This window comes from Populus trichocarpa, chromosome 1, assembly GCF_000002775.5.
Source record: "Populus trichocarpa isolate Nisqually-1 chromosome 1, P.trichocarpa_v4.1, whole genome shotgun sequence".
Classification (NCBI taxonomy): Eukaryota; Viridiplantae; Streptophyta; class Magnoliopsida; order Malpighiales; family Salicaceae; genus Populus; species Populus trichocarpa.
Window position 1 is genome coordinate 40,967,606 of NC_037285.2, and position 23,636 is coordinate 40,991,241.

The 23,636-nt window shown below is 33.2% G+C and overlaps 1 protein-coding gene and 1 long non-coding RNA gene across 2 annotated transcripts; one reads left to right on the forward strand and one right to left on the reverse strand.

Annotated features, from left to right (window-relative positions):
• Nucleotides 1–113: 113 nt before the first annotated feature.
• Nucleotides 114–2,176, reverse strand: LOC112325659 (uncharacterized). Its single transcript, XR_008059704.1, has 2 exons — nt 1,966–2,176; nt 114–419 (listed from the first exon to the last, which is right to left on the reverse strand). It is a non-coding gene; the product is annotated as an uncharacterized LOC112325659 (long non-coding RNA).
• Nucleotides 2,177–20,409: 18,233 nt separating this feature from the next.
• On the forward strand, nt 20,410–22,366 carry LOC18095465 (polyphenol oxidase, chloroplastic). Its single transcript, XM_006370063.3, has one exon. It carries the CDS (start codon nt 20,444–20,446, stop codon nt 22,187–22,189), a length of 1,746 nt encoding a protein of 581 aa, XP_006370125.3. The 5' UTR covers nt 20,410–20,443; the 3' UTR covers nt 22,190–22,366.
• The last annotated feature ends 1,270 nt before the right edge of the window (nt 22,367–23,636 follow it).

A 23,636-nucleotide genomic window follows, 5' to 3' on the forward strand; every position in this document is an offset into this window, starting at 1 on the left:
ATCACCGATTATATCATAAACACCGTATTATGGAGGAAATAAATAATAACAATCATCAATTAATTTTAGAAGAGAAGAGGTACATGAAAATTTTAAAAGAAAATATAGCAACATAAGAAAAAAAAAATTAATATCATAACAACAATAAAGAAAATCCTAACAACATGATCCAGAAGTTGTAGTGTGAAAAGAAAGAAAGAAAAAGATAAATCAACATCGCTTGATCTTAATTACGCGAAAGGTTAAAGATAAATCAAAATTAATATTCTGGAATGAGAATAAAGAGCTGGTTCGAGTAAAGGTTAAAGATACTCTTGACAGCAAGAAGCTAGGATATGGCTTTCAAGATGCTCCTGTTCCTTGGCTGAAAATTAGACCACCACCAAAATTAACAAGGCAGGAAAAATCACGTCGTGCAGCTGAAAAAAGCGTTGTATTAACACCAATTAGTGCATTCCCTGTTGTCTTGGATAAAGTCATAAGTGTGGAGGTTTCCAGGCCAAGGAAATCAAGAAGCGCGACGGAGAAAGAAGATGAAGATGAAGTTTTAGTTATTGAAGGGATTGAGTATGAAGAAAATCAATTAAGTTCGATGTCCTCGGCAACGATGAACCTGATTCACCTGGTGGACCAGACAAGTCCGGTGGTGATCTTGTTACCATTGATAGTGTCAAGATTGAGTTTGTTGCTGATTGATCATGCTGCTGATGAGGGGGGCTATGCTCCCATTTTCTTTTCTTTTTTTTTCTTAATCCTTTTTTATTTCTATGTTAGTATTCAGTGAGTTTTCTCGCTCTTCTTTCAATTTAGACACGATAATGATTTCTTAGATTTGTTCCCCCCAGAAAAAAAAAATTGTTCAGAAGAAATCAGTTGTGGTTTCTTTTCTTTATAAAAAAATAAAAATCCATCTTTCTCTAAACTTTTCTGTAGGCGAGCCTCTATAGAAATATAAGAACTCAATTGAACATCCATCTATAGAAGGTCAAGTATTCAGAAGCTTACAATGTAATTTTCAACATAATTTCATTGAGGCTTAGTCTATAGTTTTGTACTGAATTACACATTCTTCTAAGAAAAGATTACAACAATCAAAATATTTACAGACAGAATATTTATATTAATTTACAAGCATGATTGTAGGCTTAGTTACTGCTGCAAATCATTAGCAGATTTCTTTCAAGCTATTGCTGCAATTACTTGCAGATTTCATGCATCTTCCTTAATACTATCTTCTTTCTTTCTTTAAAAAAAAAATATATATTTGTATATATATATATATATATATATATATATATATTAAGTAAGTTAGTTATTTTTTTTAACTCATGTTTTTTACCAAAATAATATTTATTAGTAGCGTGTTTGTTTAATTAAAACTATAGGTAATTAAAATAATTTTTCTCTCTCTCTTTTTTCTTTTCAGTATCCTAGAGGCGGCTTGAAATCCATGTTCATGCTTTTTCTTGTTTTTCTTCTCTTTGGTGAGTTTCAATTTTTCTCTTCTATCATAAGTTCAATTAATGGGCCCTATCCCATTGTTTTCTTTAAAGACTTTAGTAGATTTGTGACGCCTAGTTAAAGGTCGGAAGAAATAACATGCCTTTTCTATTCAATAAAATAAAATAAAACATCTCTCATTCTTATCCACGAAGGAAAAGGACAAAAGATATGGGGTGGAAAAGAAAAGGAGAAAAGAGAACAATAAATAAATAAATAAATAAATATATATATATATATATATATATATATATATATATATCATTTTCAAATTTATATTTTTATATTTTCAAATGCAAATATAAAAATATGATGTTATTAATTTATACTTTGCCTTTGAGCATACATAATACATTACATTTCATGGTTCCATCGTTACTTTAATATTTAAAAACCCAGCAACACCGTGAAGAAAAAATAATAATAAAAGCAAGAAGAAGCAAGACCCCGAAAGGTACTTCCTACCTCGTGAATGATCTTATGAGAAATTGGAAGATCTCTCCCTTTTTTACACTGACACCGCGCTTGATCATCGCAGGTGGGTTTACTAATGCGGCGGTGGACGAGGAGTGTTTCGATTGAAAAAGAGGAGGTTTTTCCTTCTATTTTTAATAGAGAGAAAAAAAAGGCAAATTTTATAAAATTCTCATTGCAATGGACAGATAAATAGCCAATTTTCTACACCTCTTGCCTGTACTACAACATGATATACAGTATAATTAGTACAAAAACGCAAGGCAGTACTATATTAGAGGTTTTTTTGTTTTTTTTTCTTTTTCTTTCAAAAGTGAACTATATGTCTTATTCCCAAAAAAATCTGCTTTTTTCTTTTCGTAAAATCGTTTTTGAAAAGGCAACGTAGTTTTACTTCTATTTAGTTTTACTGCTATTTCCATAGAGCAAATATTACCAAAAAAAAAGGTTAAAATTCAATCACGTGTGTTTATGAAAATCAAATAGATACCTAGATACATAACATAAATCATTAAAACTAGGTGTGATTATTTTTATTTCGTTCGAATTTTGGGTAAAAGAACAGTCAAACCATTTTATATTTTAGATTTCATAATCGACCCAAGTGAAAATCAGTCTAAATGATAAACCTCTACAATTTTAAAAATAAAATAAATAAAAATTAAAATGATGTTAAATATGTGATCAATAAGTAAGAAAAGGAAATAATGGCATGAAAAATGTTCTTGTAAACCTTGGTTGAAATCAATAATATTACCATGAAACGATATTAAATCTATATATGAACTATGATAAAAAGATAAAATAAATATATTTTGAAATAAGAAAATGGTCCCAAGAATTTATTGCAATAACCGATACGATCCATGTAAAGATGGCACAAGAAAATTCAGATTTTAATGTAAAATCACCGACCGACCAGTTTTACACTATCGAGTATAATTCTCAATACGACCATCGGATTATGTTGAAATCTTACAAGAAGTCTCCTAACATAGTTTTCTATATTATGTTAAAATTTTAGAGTAATCAGAGTATAAAAAAGTTGTCCAAGAATGTCGACAATTTGATAAAAAAATAAAATGTATGCTCATTTGTTAAGATCTATTATCATAAAGAACTTGAAAATTTGGTAGATTACCTGCTATTTACTACTGAATTTTATTTTTTAGATTTCATAATCAGACCGAACTAAAAATTAGTCCAAACATTAAATCCATAAAAATTTAAAAATAAAATAAATAGCAAATAAATAAAAATAAAAATGAGTTTAAATATATGGTCAATAGGTTAGAAAAAAAAAAGAATGGTATGAAAAAATATTGATATAAACCTCGGTTGAGAATCAGTAACACCTTGCATACCTAATTTACAGAATTTATTGGCGCACACCTTATTAGTATGACACTACACAACCATTTACTAGTATTACACTGCTCACACCTAATTCCTTATTAGTATGACACTACACAACCATTTACTAATATTACACTGCTCACACCTAATTCCTTATTGTAGAATTTATGGGCACATTTTCTTTATTAATATGACATCATGCAACCACCTACTAGTATTACCCGATTGACACCCACTTCTTTGTTGTAGAGCTATTTGTGCGAGTGCATGAGCATTTACATGTCTCATCAATGGCTAGTACAATGCTACCATGTCTCACCAATTAACATAACATAACAACCGACAACTCATAACAACTCATTTTACAAGTTACCCGTTCAATAAAAATAATTATTTTTTATAATTACTCATGTGTGAATGTATCTACAACCTTATTATCTATAAAATAATCTTATGTGATTAAGATATATAAATATCTTAATTTAATAGGGAACAACACGCAAAGTCATGATACATAACCACACACAACAATCACATTATATACTTTTCTACATTGTTATTTTTTATTATAATTATTTTTGTCGTACAATTTACTAAGTTAAGCACATGCTGGTGCTGGTTTTTTATTCCAAGTAGAACTTGTTTTGTAAAAGTCCTAAGTTGTCCCTATCACAACTTTAAAAAAATATCCTTCAAAATCAATAACATTATATACTTTTCTACATTGTTATTTTTTATTATAATTATTTTTGTCATACAATTTACTAAGTTAAGCACATGCTGGTGCTGGTTTCTTATTCCAAGTAGAACTTGTTTTGTAAAAGTCCTAAGTTGTCCCTATCACAACTTTAAAAAAATATCCTTCAAAATCAATCAAAGAAAAGACCAGATTCAATAGAAGTTTTTCCAACTTTGTTAGGTATGATAAAAAGTTAGCTATGATAATCTAACCATCAACCGCATGCTTGATTTGAAATCTTATTTAACTTGTGCTGATATCTATAATTATTTAAAGTTCTTGTTAGATACACTTTATCTATAATTTTAGTTAACTTGTGTTCATATCTATTAATATGTGTAATTAATATTTTTTATGCAAGGATAGAGGATGGATTAACTTATTTGGGGACAAAGTCAAGAATATCACAAGACTTGAAAAAACATCATGAAATATTTTATAAATTTGGAAGGCCGTAGTAATTAGTTTCAAGAGTTTACGACGAACATATGCCTAAACTTTAGAGACTTGAGTGATTTTTGATAAATTTAAAACAAGTTTGAAAATTACATGATTAATGTGCGCACGTGCAAGCAGAGGTCATATAAAGTTAGAGATAGATAAAGAAAATCTTCGTAAAAGTTTTGTCTCCTCTGTTTTTGGATGGATCTTTAAAACTGGCTTGCATGAGCAACACGTGTACTCGTAGCTTGGATATCCCAATTTCTTTGCTGTCTCTCTGTATTTTGAATGCTCAAAAGACCTTTCTTGTACCGAGTCCAAAATTTTCAGAATCTGACAGAAATGTTTCCTTATATTAGTTAATAGGATGATTGCTAATAATTTTTATTTTTTTAAAAAAAAAACTCATTACATCACTGTTTTAAACAGGATCCTGAGTTGATTCAATAATTTGAGTGATTCAGATTCTAGATCATATCCAGTATTTAAAAAAAAAAAAAAACATTGATGTGGTAAAAAACTCAAGTAAACTTAGTTAAATTTTTTTTTTAAAATAATATATATATATATATTTTTTTATAATAAATAAAAAATTGGGTTAACTAGAATTATTTGATTAACGTATCTTTTCTATATCCTGAAACTTATCACGAGTCGAAACTATGCATTAAAGTTTACAAAAGAATTAAAAATTAAAAAACAATATTGATAAAACAACGGCAAGAACTAAGCAACTCAAGACCAAGACCAAAATGTTATCGTAATAAAGATATCGTGTTAATATGGTGGTGGTTTGATCAAAATGTTATTAGTCTTTTTAAGTTTGTGAATTTTTTATTTTTTATAATCATTTCTTGAAGCATTCAAAATAACATTTCTTGTATTGAAAAAATATGAAGGTTTAATGCAACACTGCATGCTTAAAGTTTATTTTGTGTAATAAATAATGTCTAGGTGGTGAAAACATGTTTTAAAGCATGATAAAAATTTCACGACTCAAGTCATGGACTTGATTAGATCAAATAAGTTAATTTTATTTTAATTAGAAAATAGAAAAAATAAACAACAATAATGCATCAAATTAACAAAAACAAAAAACATGATCACAATAACCTAAAAAAATATTTTAAAAAAATAAAACAAATAATATAACTTAATTCTCAACTTATTAAATACCAATGGACAAAATTAGGTAAAAAACAAATCAAAAAAATCAGTCCAATTCAACCCAAGTTATTATAACAAAAGTTGTGGGATGAAAAAGAAAAGGAAAGGAAAATATATCATAGCATATCTTCTCCATTAAATTTATAATTATCATTTTTTTACTCATGTTTTTAAACAAAATATTTTTTATTAGTAAGATGTTTTTTTAATTAAAAATAAAGGTAATTAAAATAAGTTCTTGTAAGAGTTTGAATGATTTAAAATAAGCAGGAAAAACTATATTTATTAAATCTAAACTATATTTATTTATTATTGAATTTTATTTAAGAAAAATAAATTATTTTGTTATAAGTATTGTTTCTTAAATTAAAACAAAACTAATCACAATCTTGAAAGAGAGTTTTAACAAAAAAAAAATTTGAAAATTATATCTCAAAAAAAAATAAGAAAAAGATTAATCTAATTTTTTTATTAATTTATAATAAAGAATTACAAAGTAGAAATCTTATATTTATTGAATATTTATAATCATAAATTTAAAAATAATTGATCCAGAGATGAACTTGTTACCGTTGATGCTAAAAAAAAAAAAAAAAAAAAGAAGTAGCAGGCATAACTTTGTTGCTGGCTGATGGGCCTATGCTACTTTTTTTTTCTCTCTTTTTTATTTTCAGTGTCCTAGAGGCGGCTTTTCTACTTGAAAATGTTCAATTATTGGACCGTATCCCACTGTTTTCTTTAAAGACATTAGTAGACATACCATCAATGTTTGTTTGTTTTTTTTACATGCTTTCTCTATTCAATAAAATAATAATTAAAAGTACCTCTCCTTTTAATCTTATCCGACGAAGGAAAGGAAGAGGACAAAAGATGTGGGGTGCAAAAGAAAAGGAGAACAGAGAAGAATATCATATATATATATATATATATATATATATATATATATATATATATATATATATATATATATATTATCCATTTTAACTTTTTTTAATATTCTATAGGAATAAAAAAGAATAGTAAAAGGAAAACAAAGAGAGGAAGTATTAACCTTTTCAAATGCTAATATTGACACTAAGGAAATGTTATAGAACAAAAATAAAACGTTGCACATCAAATATTTTTAAGAAATTAATGGATTCAAATATACAATATGATGTTATTAATTTTTTTTTATTTTTTTTAGATTAATATGGGTGTCTGGGATCAGCTTACGCGCAACTCGACTAATTCCACGAGCCCTGAAGTTAATGACTATGTAAGTTTCCAGTAGCTCTGAGATTTGTGGGACTCGAACCGGTAACCTTTAGAAAGCAAAAATAATACATTACATTTCATTGATCCATTACTTTAATTAAAAACCCATCAAAGCCATGTGTGAGAGAGAGAGAAAAACAATAAATAAAAGCAAGAAAAGAGAAACAAGAATGCAAGATTTTTTTATTATTCAGTGGGGCAGCAATATCATATAATTGCAAAGATTTTGAAACAAGGTTCACACGTTACCATGTTTTGAAATGAATCAGATTTTAGGTTTGTTCTTTAAAAATTATTAATTCAAGTCTTATAAATTTTAGAGTTATTGGAGGCTTAGATGGTCGTTAACTTCATGACCTATGAGATTAGTCGAGATGCGCACAAGCTGCTCCAGACACCCGTGTTAAAAAAAAAAAAAAAGAGAGAAGGTATCATGATACGAGAAATTAGAAAGTTTCTCCCCTTTTTTACACTTCGGACATTGAAAAAATAAAAGATAAAAAACCAATGCAGACTCAAAGATCCCAATTAAACCATACCCATTTACTTCATCACTCACTAAACAGAAAAGTATTAAAAATCCAATCTTTACTTGTCCATTATGACCCTCAGGTAAACAAAACACTCTTTCTCCATGCTTGGGAACATCACAAGTGGAACTACACATGCCTTCCATAACTCTATATTATCCTAGAACCAAAAAGTCAGTTTTCTTAGAAAACAAACAAAATAAATAAATAAATAAATAAAGTAATTTCACACTTCACATTCATTGTTCCCCAGTGGAATTTACCATCCTCCTCTTCCTTTTCCTCGATTCGTGGCCATCACTTTTTAAAACCCACCAAGCAACAAAAGCAGCATCCAAAGTCAACAAAAACTTGAAGAATCGTGCTTTTAAAATAGAGACTTGCGAGGGAAGAAAAATGCGAGACAGCAAGAGAGGCAGAAGCGGGGTTGGCTATGAAAAGGGCTTTGGTGGACATCGAGAGAGAAAGTGTTTAGAGGAGGAAGGGGGTGTAGGGTGTGAGAGTTAATTTTTGAATTTGATTTTTTTAAGACACTTTTCTATTTATACTTCTGTTAAGTTAATAATATTTTTAATTTTTTATTCAACAATTCTGGCCCGATCTAGTTCAATTGGAATCGGTTTCATGTTTTTGAAATCAAAACTAAATAGAATTGATTTTTTTTTTGTTTTTTAGTAGGTTATATTTTTTTTTTAGGTTTTTTTGGTTGTTTTTTTTTTTGTTTTTTTAGTTTAATAAGTTTTTTGGTTTTAGTTTTCTCATCCCTAATTAAAATACTATCCATTCACTACGCATTTTTTTAAGTTTTCTACGTAGCTCTAGTTAATATTTGCAATTGAGTTCCTAGTTTTAATAATCTTTGCATTTAAGTAACAATATTTCATTATATTCTTGTTTTTATCTCTATATAGCTGCAAGAGAAACGAAAGGAGAGGAAAATACTCCAATTAAGGTTTTTATGTGTTCAATTGACAATCCTTAACATGGCTGAAGAAAAAAGATCAAGACTTCAATAATATATTGAGTTATTTTTTATTTAGTTGGGTTTTGAAGGTTTTTTTGCCAATTAAAATGTTTTTTAAGACTGAAAATAAATTTATAGAGGTTGTTAGTATAATGTTTTGGTGTGTAGAGTGGAAAATGAAAGATTTGGATTTGTATGACCAAAACTATAGTCTCGTAATGTTCTAGTAACCAAATGGTTATTGAAAATATTAATTAGTCAAATTTTTTTATGAAAACTAATACACTACAACATTATCCAGTTTTACCGACGGACTAATTCCGTCGGTAACAGCAATGAAATCCGTCGGTAAAAATAATACCGACGGATAACGTCCGTCGGTATAACAGTCGTCGGTAAATCCCATTTTCGTCGCTAATTCTGTCGCAAATAAAAAAAACCACCCACCGACGGAAACACCGACAGAATTACAGACGGATACGCGCGCGCCAAAAAAAAGTTTCCCGCGGGAACATTACCGACGGAATAAATCCGTCGGTAATGTCAAGGGTAATTACCGACGGCATTACCGACGGACAATCCGTCGGTAATTATGGCATGGCTTGTAATTTTGTTGCAACTCTCTGTGTAATACCGACAGATATTATCCGTCGGTAAGTCCGTCGGTATATAATCACCGACGGATAATATCCGTCGGTGATGCCGTCGGTAAATATGGCATGGATGGTAATTGTTCGGCAACTCTCTGTTAAATACCGACGGATATTATCCGTCGGTATATCCGTCGGTACTTATTTAAAATATATATATATATATAAATAATTTATTAATTGTAAAAAACCTTAATAAACAAATAAAATGCATTAAACATTAAAAATGTAAAAGTAATAATATTCATTACAAATTTAATGTGTTTAAAAAACAAAATTAAACTAGAATAGCGGCGGAGCTGGAGGAGGAGGCGGAGGAGGAGGAGGCTGGTTGTTCCCGGGACCATACGGCCAAAAAGAAGCTGCACAAGTATCGTCACCCATCTTTGATCTCATCTCCATGACTATTTGACGGAGCTCATCATAATTCGTCGAGAGTTGTTGATATTGTCGTTTCAACGCAATGAACTCCTCAGACTGGGTGTTCGATACTGATGGAGAGCTTCCAACAGTTGAGACACTACGAGTCGAACGCAAGTTGTCAGCCGTAGTGTTGGAGAGCCCGTAGACCCTGTTTTTATCGGGTCCACCAGACGATCCCGCCTCCATCCACAAATCTGGATCGAAATCTGGATGGGTCGACGGATTGTCCCCATATCTCTCCCTCAACCGGCTATTATAGGTCTCCTGAAAATTCCATCGGTAAAAAAATCATCAAATGCAATTCAAGATGCAATTCAAGAAAATAATAACTTACAAAATAAAATGAATGAACGAACATACCACGAAGTGCTGAGCACGGTTGTCCACGAACTGCTGCACCCCCTTTTGGCGGTCTTGACTCCGCACATGCGTCTCTAGAAACAGCTCCATTGGACTCGGTTCTCGTCCAAGAGACGCAGCCTGTAAGGAAAAAATAGGTTGAAAGTTAAATATATTATAAGGAACGACAAATTAATTAACGATATATTTCAATAAAATTAATCTTACCATCCGCTTTGCATGTGCGCTGAATGGGACGGATCCGCCAGTGTGCGTGGTCACCGAACCATAAATTTGCCGGTTCCGGTTGTCGGCGCCAGACTGTGAGCGCCGTGAGAACCGCTCTGAGGTCACGTGCTCAATATATGCCGTCCATATTTCCCCCGAGATGAATGGCGGTTTGAATTCCTGCCAAACCGCCACCTCATTCCATCCTTCAAGACTGTTATCCCTCGCATGTCTTTTTGATTTTTTTTGGGTGTCATACCAAAAATCACGCAACCTACTTCCATAGTAACAAATTAGAATTTAAAACATAAAATTATAAAACAAAAATAAATATTATTTTCGATGTTACCTAGTTGCCGCGTGATTCTCCCATACCCTCCTCACAACATTGTTGTCCGCCCTATCCCACTCAAATTTGTTCTGTGTATATAAATAATTCATATAAAATAAAAATAGTACAAGATATAAAATTATAAAAATCATTTATTAAAAATAAGCTGTAAATTAAAAATTAACACCGACGTGAAATCGCTTAAACCATGCATCGATATTAGGTTTCCACTCAGGATGTTTGGAAACCTGGCTCCATTGAAACAATGGAATCTCCATCGACGATTTAAACGCCAATGTTATAGTCCTTGCAGCCTCAATGTTTGTGAACCTGAAATTAAATAATAGTAATTAATATTAATTAGTTGTTCATAAATTATGTTATAAGTATATATATAAAAAAACTAAAATCTAAACAAACTTACATTGAGAGGTCATCCTTCCATTGTGCCTGGTACTTGCGGGTGAATTGACCCCGCTGTGAAGGCACACCGCTTCTGCGCTGTGAAACCGCGCTAGAAGAGGCAGCATCACAAGTTGGCGTAGATTCCTCGCCGTGATCAGCACCTAAGGATACGTCCTCCTCGCTGCTAGAAGAACTAGCTGCAACCGTCTTCTGACGACGTGCTGTAGATTTCATTCTACGCATCTACAAAAAAGTATACGAATAATTACATAATTAACTTCGATTATTTAAAAAAAAATTCGACAGAGTCTCCCCTGTACTGGGGGGTCCCAAGTTGTCGACAAAATCATATTACACTTCCAATTTTATTTCACATCCCGATCCAATCATCCTGGATCTCAACCCAACTCATCATCATCAACACAATATTTTATTCAATAACATCATATATAATTACAACTATGAACATTCATTGTTAAATTGGTACTTAGAGTTACAAACATTAGATTAAAGTCATACATTCAAATTTACGGATATAAACTAACATTTTTAACATAAATTCAACAATAACAATTATAGCAATACAAACAATAATATCCTAAATTAAGATAAACTAATTAAATGCAATTCTATATATATAAATTAACATTTTTAAAATAAATCAACAATAACAATTATATTTATAACCTAACATTTTTAACATAAATTCAACAATAACAATTATAGCAATACAAACAATAATATCCTAAATTAAGATAAACTAATTAAATGCAATTCTATATATATAAATTAACATTTTTAAAATAAATCAACAATAACAATTATATTTATAACCTAACATTTTTAACATAAATTCAACAATAACAATTATAGCAATACAAACAATAATATCCTAAATTAAGATAAACTAATTAAATGCAATTCTATATATATAAATTAACATTTTTAAAATAAATCAACAATAACAATTATATTTATAACCTAACATTTTTAACATAAATTCAACAATAACAATTATAGCAATACAAACAATAATATCCTAAATTAAGATAAACTAATTAAATGCAATTCTATATATATAAATTAACATTTTTAAAATAAATCAACAATAACAATTATATTTATAACCTAACATTTTTAACATAAATTCAACAATAACAATTATAGCAATACAAACAATAATATCCTAAATTAAGATAAACTAATTAAATGCAATTCTATATATATAAATTAACATTTTTAAAATAAATCAACAATAACAATTATATTTATAACCTAACATTTTTAACATAAATTCAACAATAACAATTATAGCAATACAAACAATAATATCCTAAATTAAGATAAACTAATTAAATGCAATTCTATATATATAAATTAACATTTTTAAAATAAATCAACAATAACAATTATATTTATAACCTAACATTTTTAACATAAATTCAACAATAACAATTATAGCAATACAAACAATAATATAAAAACTAAAAAACTAAAATTAATAAATAAAATTAAAAAACTAAAAAACTAAAATTAATAAATAAAATTAAAAAACTAAAAAACACTACACAACACACAACATAAACACAAAATTAACAAACAATACACAAAACTAAAAAACATTATATCAATTCAAAATAAATTTGGGAATAAAAAATGCTTACCTTAATAATGTGTTGAATTTAAGATTTTATCTACAAACAATATACAACACAAAGAACACCAAAAAAAATAATCATAATTAAAATAAAAAAAATACAAAGATAAAGAAAAATAAATACATACCTTTTAAAACTACCACCAAAACAATAAAATCCTTCTAAAAGCTAAATATAAATGAGAGGAGAAGAGAAAGGGAGAAGAGAAAGGGAGAAGAGGAGAAGAGAAGTGAAAGGGAGAAGAGAAAGGGAGAAGAGGAGAGGAGAAGTGAAAGTGAAAGGGAGAAGAGGAGAAGGTGCGGGGAGGGGGGGAGGGGCGGTATATATAGCATAATTTCCGACGGAATTACCGACGGAAATTAATTGCTGTCGGTGCAATTAATTTCCGTCGGTAATTCCGTCGGAAATTAATTGAAATGCGCACCAAAAAAGTTCAAAAATCCCGCCAAACTTTTTGTTCTGTCGGCCATTCCGTCGGTACGCGTGCAGACGGACACGTGTCAGCCATGCGTGGTCCGTCGGTAATGCCGTCGGTATGTGACGTCGGTCGGTACGCGTGCAGACGGACACATGTCAGACATGCGTAGGCCGTCGGTATCTGACGTCGGTAATCGTGCACACGGACACGTGTCAGACATGCGTGCGGACAACCCGTCGGTGATGCCGTCGGTTTTAGCGTCGGAAAAGCCGTCGAAAAGCCGTCAGTGAATGTGGCAAAATCCCGTAATTTTTTTGCAACTCTCTGTGAAATACCGACGGGTTATAGTCCGTCGGTATATCCGTCGGTGAAAAGGTAAATTTTTCTTATGTTTTGTATGTAACCCTCTCAAAAAATCTTGAATTGCAAATTAAAAAACACACACAACACAATAACAAAGGCTGACCCTTAAAGAAGAATAAATATTTCATGTTTCAAATTATTACATTATAAAAATAAGGCTTTATAACATGTTTAGTTAGTCGGAATTTTCATCTTCGTCCTCTATTGAATTGTTATCATCAGCTTCATCGCACTCTTCAATTTCGTTATCATCTTCTTCAACAACATTCTTTTTTCCATTAGTAGAGCTCAGAACAACATTCAACTCCTCTGCGTCAACATCAACAAGACTATCGTTGAAAACACGAAAATTCGAATTTTCTTCTAAGTCAATCGACGGAGCAACTCGGTATGGTTCAACCAACTCACTAGCTTGAAAGACTTCATCTATCACACTTGTGTCTTCGTTCTCATCCTGAACAACCTCGACACGACCCTTGGGTTTTGTTTTTAAAACGAATAACCAATCAACTCTTGATCGGTCCTTTCTAAAGGAAGGGGTGTATGTGTAATAAACTTGTTGGCATTGCTTTACGAAAACAAAGACGTCGTTTACGTTGCGGTGTCTAGCTTTTGAATTGATTTCAACGAGACCATAGTGAGGATCTACTCTGATTCCTCTGTCAGTTGTGTCATACCAATAGCATTTGAATAAAAACACTCTATTTTGCTCGCTATGATATTGCAGTTCGATGACCTCTTCCAATCTACCGTAGTAGTCAACTTCAAACTCACTAGAAGTCGATCCCTTAATACAAACACCGCTGTTGTATGTCTTTCTTCCATGCCCGTATTCTTCAGTATGAAAGACATATCCATTGACAAAATATTCATTATAGCACTTGACTTTTCTTTCAGGGCCCAAACATAGTAAAGACAGTGAAATAGCAGCACTACCTCCCATTTGATAAACCTAGCTTGTAAATTAAATACAACAATAATCAATAAACGGATATTATGTAACATTGACTACAATTAATTACATTGCAAGAGATAATGAGTTTGTGCTAGGACTTACATGTGTTCTAAACCATGTGGCAAATTGTTCATCTTGTAATTGAAATATCTGGGATTCGGTCAGCTGTGAGTTATTGGACAGTAAGTATCGTCGATGTTGCCTGCAAGGTTGTTCCAAAGTATATGAGTGTATGGTATCACAAAACATAAATAGTACACTCTTGACAAAGTTTAAGTCGAACATCTACTTACTTAATAAAAGGTCTCAGCTCATCACAGTTAAATAGGACATAATTGTGTGCTTGTCTGAACTCTATTTCAGACAAATATCTTCCCTTCACGGCATTTTTAGGTGTGGGTCGTCCAGGATTGGAGAATATTGACAAGTTCCCACTTGAATGCACTTCACCACCATCATCATGCCGTGGAACACGGTTTATCCTCGTTCTCAAATGAGGTTCGAAATAGTATGAGATAAATGTTGAGATCTCCTCAACAATATACGCCTCACATATTGACGCCTCAACATGCGCCTTGTTCTTAACCTTTTTTTTAAGATTGAACAAGTACCTGCATATATATATATATATATATATATTAATAAAAAATTATCAATTAAAAACATTAAAATAAAAATAAAAACATTTAATTATAAATGTCATAGCAACTGTAATATCTAACCTCTCGAATGGATACATCCATCTGTACTGGACCGGTCCTCCAACTTTTACCTCAAACGGTAAATGTACGGGTAGATGCTCCATTGAGTCAAAAAATGATGGAGGGAATATCATCTCAAGTTTGCATATTATCTTGACGATATTCTTTTCAAGCCTTTCAATGTGATCAACATTCAACTTGCTGGAGCATATGTCTCTGAAGAAATGACTAATCTCCGTTAGTGCATCCCATATCCCCTTTGGCAACAAATCACGAAAAGCTAATGGGATGAGTGTTTGCATAAACACATGGCAGTCATGACTCTTCATTCCATATAATCTACATTCCTCCGTATTAACCAACCTTGATATGTTCGAGGCATGTCCATCGGGGAAACGCAGACTCTTAAGCCATTTGTAGACTAGTAGTTGTGCGTTTTTCTCTAGCACGAAGCTTGCTCTTGGTTTTGCGACCCGTGACCCATCACAAACCAACTCCAAATTTTTACGGTTACAGAACAGCGCTACATCCAATCTAGCCTTGATGTTGTCCTTTGTCTTCCCCTTCACATCCATGATGGTGTTGAAAATGTTCTCAAACACGTTCTTTTCAATGTGCATGACGTCAAGGTTATGGCGGAGAAGATTGGTCTTCCAATAAGGAAGCTCCCAAAATATACTTCGCTTCACCCAATTATGGGTCAAACCAAAACCAGGAAACTTCTGCTTACCTGATTGGAGACCAAACACAATTTCACCGTACTCTGACACAACATCAAACAATTCTTCACCGGAAAGACGCGGGGGTGCAACATCATTTTCAACTCTGCCAACAAAGAAATCCTTTCTGTTCTTTCTGTACCTGTGGTTATGTGGCAAGAAACGACGGTGACAGTTAAAAAAAGAAGCTTTACCCCCGTTTGTTAGCGTGAATGCCTTGTTGTTCTCCATACAATATGGACATGCTAGCTTTTCATGCGTGCTCCAACTAGAAACCATTCCATAAGCTGGGAAATCATTGATAGTCCACATCAAAGCCGCTCTCATAACAAAATTGTGTTTCCTCGAGATGTCATAAGTCAAAGCTCCAGAGGACCACAACTGCGTCAACTCATCAATCAACGGACGAAGACAAACATCTATATTCCGCCCCGGACTGCTCGGACCTGGTATGACCATAGATAAAAACATGAACTCCGGCCTCATACACATCCCCGGTGGCAAGTTATAAACCGTCAGTATGACCGGCCAACAAGAATAAGGAGCAGCATTGGGTTGAATCCGTCTGTACACAACCCAAGACGCACGTTCCTTGATTCAGCTGAAAAGGGAGGATGCATACTGTTAAAGTGTTTCCAGGCTTCACCGTCAGAAGGATGAACCATCACTCCATCAACCGCATGGTGTGATTGGTGCCATATCATGTGCTCAGCAGTCCTTGGTGACATGAATAACCTCTGCAGTCTAGGTGTGATTGGGAAGTATCTAAGTTTTTTATATGCCACGAGAGTCTTCCCTCTACCAGTTCTGGGTTTGTAACGGGAATGCCCGCATGTCATGCACTCGGTCATCTCAGCATTTTCAAGGTAGTATAACATGCAGAAGTTAGGGCATATATCAATTTTCTGGTATCCTAAACCGAGGGGTTTCATCATGGACTTGGCAGCATAGAAGTTCTCTTTCAGCCTGTTCCCTTCAGGTAAAATGCTTCTCGCCCATTCAATAATCTTGTCATAACCGGCCTCACTCAACCCGTGATCTGACTTGATGGTGAACACCTGTGCTACGGCTGATAATTTACTGTGGTTCGTGCAGCCATCTCATAATGGTTCGTCAGAATCTCTCAACAGATCAAAAAACCTTGCTGCATCTGCATTAGGTTCTTCTTCTACGATTGGACATTCCCTGACATTAGCTTCACTCATTCTCATTGCATCCATAACCATATTCCTGTAAGGATTATTGTTCTCATTTCCAACTTCATGCATGTTACTAGCACTAGAAGTTGACCCAACCACCTGTTCTTCCATGCTCTCATCAGGAACAAATAGTTCTCCGTGAGCATACCAACACATGTAATCTTCCATGAACCATTTGGTTAGAAGATGCATCGTTACAACATCTTGATGCAGAAACTTTAAATTTTTACACTTCCTGCATGGACACCTAATACCGCCATCAGTAAAATTCCTCGGAATAGATGTTGCGAAATTAATAAAACCCTGGACACCGTTACAATAATCCATCCTCCGCAATCCTTGAGGTGAGTCTCGATACATCCATGAACGATCATCCATGACTTCTATTGAACCTCTATAAAACATAATAAAAATATTGGTTTTCCCCGACATTATCCAACAAACTAAAACAACACTTATGTTAAATATTCATTATCAATTATCAATTATCAACTATCAACTATCAACGTTCATACATACAAATTTATACATATATAAATTTACAGAATTAATCACAACTTCGAAATATAATTGATAACAATTAAACAAGACACTTAAACAAGCTATTAATTATTTATTTCATCACAACGACACATTTAATTCGGTGTAATTCAAACAAAATTTCAACAATTTACAAACAAATATAATTTGACAAAATCTAAAACAAACTATAACAACTACAAAATTATACATTCATACTACAAGCTTCTTTGACAAATAACAATTAAACAAGTACAAACGTTAACAAAATACATATACTAAAACAATAAAATTCACAATTAAATATTAAAACTAAAAAGGATAGATTTACTTACAAAAAAATGATAAAATCTACAAGAAACGGATATTGTGACCACGTACAAGATATAAGAAACTTGAGTGCTCGTGTTGAGAATAGTGGAGAGTTTGGGATGGGTGTTTGGCTGCAGTTTGGGAGGGGAGAGGTGGGATGAGAAAGAAGAAGAAGGAGAAACAGAGGAAGAGAGTGTCGGCAGATGGGGGCATATAATGGTTTTTTCCGACGGAATATTCCCGTCGGTGATTCCGTCGGTGATGCTGTCGGTGACAGCGCCACGTCACTGTACGGCCATCTCAGTTTGAATCCCTCGGTAATTTCCGTCGGTAAAATCGCCTGACGTCACCATGCCGTTGCGTATTTCCAGACGAACTGTATACTCCGTCGGCAAAACCGTTGGTATATACCGACGGAATATTTCCATCGGTATATACCGACGGAAATACCGACGGAATAAATCCGTCGGTATATACCGACAGATTTGGAGACGGAATTATTTCCGTCGGTATATATTACCGACGGAAAAATTCCGTCGGTAATTCCGTTGTTTTTCTGTAGTTTTCTGGTAGTGATAGTTTATTTTTTTCCTTAATTTTTTTAGAAAGTACAATTTATATTTTAAAATTTATTAGCACGCTTAAAAAGAGTTAACAAAAATTATAAAGTATACCAACTTTAGTGTTTAGAGTTAACAATTTATATTCAACCCTATTACACCCTATTACACGGTGTTCAAGTTACAACATCTTTTTTGAACTTTGGAGAAGATTCGATTCGTGACATGCTTAGTCTCCTAATTTTCTAGTAACCAAATGGTTATTGAAAATATTAATTAGTCAAATTTTGGAGAAGATTCGATTCGTGACATGCTTAGTGCCGACAAAATGTATACCAACTTGTTCAAAAAAAATATATATATATATTGCTTCATCCATTATATAGCAAGATTCGATTTAACATGTTTATCTATTTGTTTTTCTTTTCATTTTGTACTCTTATGGCCATTATCATAGTGTCGACCTCTTTCTAATCATGTTTTATAATTATTAATGTTAAGACATTGGTTTAATGATTATAGAGGTTAGCTCCATTATTAGCATGCTACCATAAAGGATGTGTTTTTAAAATTATTCTAAAAAAAGTTTAAAGGGTTTTTTTGCCAATTAAAATGTATTTTGAGACTGAAAATAAATTTATAAAGGTTGTTAACATAATGTTTTGATGTGTAGAGTGGAAAATGAAAGATTTGGATTTGTATGACCAAAACTATAGTCTCCTAATTTTCTAGTAACCAAATAAATTTTTTTTCTAAATCTTGTATTTGGGCCATTACTCTCAATTTCTAAATCTTATGTTTGTCGCAACAATATATGGCTCCAGGATCTTTATTGTTTTTCAAGTTTTAATAACTCCATTATCATATTAAGTTTAATATGTGAATTTGAGTTTCATATAAAAAACATGAATCTTATTATGGAGAAAGTTATCGGATATACAACTTCCAATCTAAGCATGCTTTTGCAATTGATCTTGTTAATTTACACTTAGAGACAAACCAGAAAAATAGTATTTGGGGTTCCAATTGGATAATCTATGATTTTTAGGTGAAAACATGTATTTTTTATAAAATAAACTTTGAGTTGGAGGGTTCAATTACAAAATTTTAAAATCTTAGAGCTAAAATGTAACTTTTGTATTATAGTTCCAACTATTCAACCCTATTACACGGTGTTCAAGTTACAGCATCTTTTTTGAACTTTGGAGAAGATTCGATTCGTGACATGCTTAGTGCCGACAAAATGTATACCAACTTGTTCAAAAAAAATATATATATTGCTTCATCCATTATATAGCAAGATTCGATTTAACATGTTTATCTATTTGTTTTTCTTTTCATTTTTTACTCTTATGGCCTTTATCATAGTGTCGACCTCTTTCTAATCATGTTTTATAATTATTAATGTTAAGACATTGGTTTAATGATTATAGAGGTTAGCTCCATTATTAAAATGAAATAGACATGCGGCAACTTTTGATAAACAAGGTTTATCTGATACTAGTGTACACTCAGGGGTCATCACTTGAGATTCGAGTGCCTTTTCTCCTGTCCCACATGCTCAGACGGCTATAGCTGTGGAAAAGCCTTCGAAGATTAATGCACATTGTCCACATGCTCAGAAGGCTCAATAGATTTTTGAATCTCACCACATAAATGCAATAAGTTGGCTGTAAAAGGACAACGGGGACAGAATATAGAGCATGCATAATTTCACGTCCGTTCCTCTGAGGCTGTGTCATGTACTTTGTAAAAGGGATTTTATTTGAAAATATATTAAATAAAATTTTTGATATTAAAATTATAGAAAACTATAAAATATTAATTTTTTTATATAAATACATTTTTTTTAAAATAAAAACTATTATAATCTCAAATTTGTATTAACTGGTTGCATCTATTAGCTTCTTTCAATTCAAATATATATATTTTTTATTAATAAAAGTTTTCGCGTCAAAGTATAAATTTTTTTATTAACAAGGGTTTTGTGTCAACTTGCACGCATCTTGCTTAATCACATGATCCTGAAGTCAATGATCATGTAAATCTTCAATGAACTTGAAAAAACTCTAACACGTAATTATTAGGATAAAAAAAAAATTTCAAAAAAAAGATTTACCGATCACATTCACTCGGATTGAGATTATTTTAATGGAAGCCACAGTATTCGCTTCACCATAGACATTTCTTATATAAGGTATCCAAGAATCCTTCACCCCCACACCAAACCAAACTATGGCGTCCTGTATCTCTCTTTCCAGTAGCATCCCTTTAGCTGCCTCCTCTTTCTTGCCTTCCTTCCCGAAAACACACCAAGTTTCCAGAGTTAAAAAGCCAAACCGTCCCAATATCCCGATTGTTTCTTGCAAATCAGGCAAGAATGATCATGAACAAAACCCTGCCACCAGAAGAGATCTGCTCATTGGTCTCGGTGGACTCTATGGAGCAACTAGTCTTAGTGATCCATTTGCCTATGCTAACCCCATTGCACCCCCAGACATAACCCAATGTGAGCTAGTTACCCTGCCATCCGAAAGTAATCCCACGAACTGTTGCCCTCAAACATCCACAAAGATCAAAAACTTCGAATTCCCTTCTGCGTCCTCCCCAATGCGCATTAGGCCTGCTGCTCATTTAGTTGATAAAGCCTCCTTAGCTAAATACGCCAAAGCCATTGCACTGATGAAAAGTCTTCCTGACGATGATCCACGTAGCTTCAAGAGCCAAGCCAACGTTCATTGTGCTTATTGTGATGGTGCTTATCACCAAGCAGGCTTTCCTGATTTACAACTTCAAATTCACTTCTCGTGGCTCTTCTTTCCCTGGCATAGAGCCTATTTATACTACTTCGAAAGAATCTTGGGTAAACTGATTGATGATCCAACTTTCGCTTTGCCTTTCTGGAATTGGGATGCCCCTGCCGGCATGCAAATACCAGCCATTTTTACTGACCCCAAATCACCACTTTATGACCCCCTTCGCGATGCGAATCACCAACCTCCGACATTGTTTGATCTTAATTACGCCACAGGAGATGCGAATCCAGACCCTGCAAAAGCAGAGGAATTGTATGCAAGCAATCTTAACGTAATGTACAGGCAAATGGTGTCCGGTGCCACGAAGCCTACTCTCTTTTTTGGAAAACCATATCGTGCTGGTGATGATCCAAGTCCTGGAATGGGTACAATTGAGACCACCCCACACACTCAGATTCACATCTGGACCGGCGACCCCAATCAAACTAAAGGGGAAAATATGGGCAATTTCTACTCAGCAGGGAGAGATCCCATATTTTATTGTCATCACTCGAACGTCGACCGAATGTGGGACTTGTGGAAGAAAATACCTGGAGGGAAGCGAAAGGATATCGAGGATCCTGATTGGCTTAATTCAGAGTTTCTTTTCTGGGATGAGAATAAAGAGCTGGTTCGAGTAAAGGTTAAAGATACTCTTGACACCAAGAAGCTAGGATATGGCTTTCAAGATGTTCCTATTCCTTGGCTGACAACTAGAGCAACACCAAAATTAACAAGGCAGGAAAAATCACGTCGTGCAGCTGAAAAAAGCGTTGTATTAACACCAATTAGTGCATTCCCTGTTGTCTTGGATAAAGTCATAAGTGTGGAGGTTTCCAGGCCAAAGAAATCAAGAAGCGCGACGGAGAAAGAAGATGAAGATGAAGTTTTAGTTATTGAAGGGATTGAGTATGAAGAAAATCAATTAATTAAGTTCGATGTCCTCGTCAACGATGAACCTGATTCACCTGGTGGACCAGACATGTCCGAGTTTGCAGGAAGTTTCGTCAATGTGCCTCACAAGCATGCAAAAAAATCAAAGACAACTATGGTATTGGGGATTACAGGATTGTTGGAAGATCTGGAAGCTGAAGGAGATGATACCCTTGTGGTGACTTTCGTGCCTCGGACTGGTGGTGATTCTGTTACCGTTGCTAATGTCAAGATTGAGTTTGTCGCTGACTGATCATGGTGATGAGAGGACATATGCTACCATTTTCTTTTCTTTTCTTTTCTTTTTTTCCTTTTGCCTTTTCTTGTTTTTTCTCTTTCAATGTCAGTATTCAGTGAGTTTTCTCTTTTTTCTTTCAAGATGCTCAACTAATGGACCGTATTTCAATTTGAATACTACAATGGTTTCTTAGATTTGTTGCCAGAAGTAGATGAACAAAAACAACTAGACCCATATGGTAAAAAATCATTGTCATTTTAGACTTTTTTTAAATGATACATAAACCAAAAACAATATGGTTTTGAAAGAAAAAAACTAAATTTTATCATAAACAAACCCCTATCAGATCTCAAATTAATGAATTACCAAGTTGACCCTAGATCTTATATAACTAGGTCTGGATTGACAAAAATAACTAGACTTAGTCGGTAAAAAAAAAAAAAAAAAGACGTGATGGAGGACTGGCCAAAGCTACTTTCTTCTCCTCTGCCTCTGTTCTTTGTGCGCTTCTCCTATGGTCTTGCTTTTCTTTGCTTGGCTTCTTTTTTCTTATCTTGTTCTCCCTGTCTCCCTTAGTGTCTGCCTGGTATTCTTGTGGTGCTCATCGTGTTCTCAGGTTTTCTTCCTTTCTCTTCAGTGTAGGTGTCGTCTGTTCCTCTGTGTTTTTTTGTTCCTGTGTTGTTCTATGTTGGCTTGAGCTTGCTCCCGGTTGCTGGAGTTTTGAAGGAGATTCTACAGTTCCTTTCCTCTGTTTCACTCTGCCTCTGTTTTTTTTTCTCTGGTTCGTCCTTCCTGTATTTGCTCCTTCGTCACCTTCTCTCTCTACTGGTTTTTCCCTGTCCTCTCCTCCCTTGGTTTTTCTGTTCTTACGTTCGTTTCCTTCCTGTATTTGCTCGTTCATCCCCTTCTCTCTCTACTGGTTTTTTTTCCTATCCTCTCCCCTCCCCCCTCATTCGTGGCCTTTCTCTGGCTTTTATAAAGCCAGAGAATGCCAAGCATTCGTGCATCGTGAGGGCGAGGGATAGCAGCTGGGAGACGTGGTCCATAATTGAAACTGTTTTGGTGCATTTACTGCTGAAACGATTCCTGAGGAAGAAGGCGAGTCGTTTTCTTGATTAAAATGACTATTTTTAATTTTGCTCCTCGATCAATTAGAATTGTATCCTTGAATTTCAGCATCATTTACAAAACAGTTATTGATTTCTGAATTATTCAATTTAACCTTTAATTAACCCTTCAACTTTAAATTCTTTCAAAATTACCTCTATGAAATATCAATTAACCCTTTATAGTATCACCACCTATTTATTTTAGTCCTTGAACTTTAATTTCTTGCAATTTTAACCCAAATCAACCCCAAACTTTGATATTTCTTCAATTAAGCCTTTGATTGCATTAATTAATTAAATCAAAGTTTAATTAAGTCCCCATACTTATCAATTCTTTTAATTTTTTACCAAAT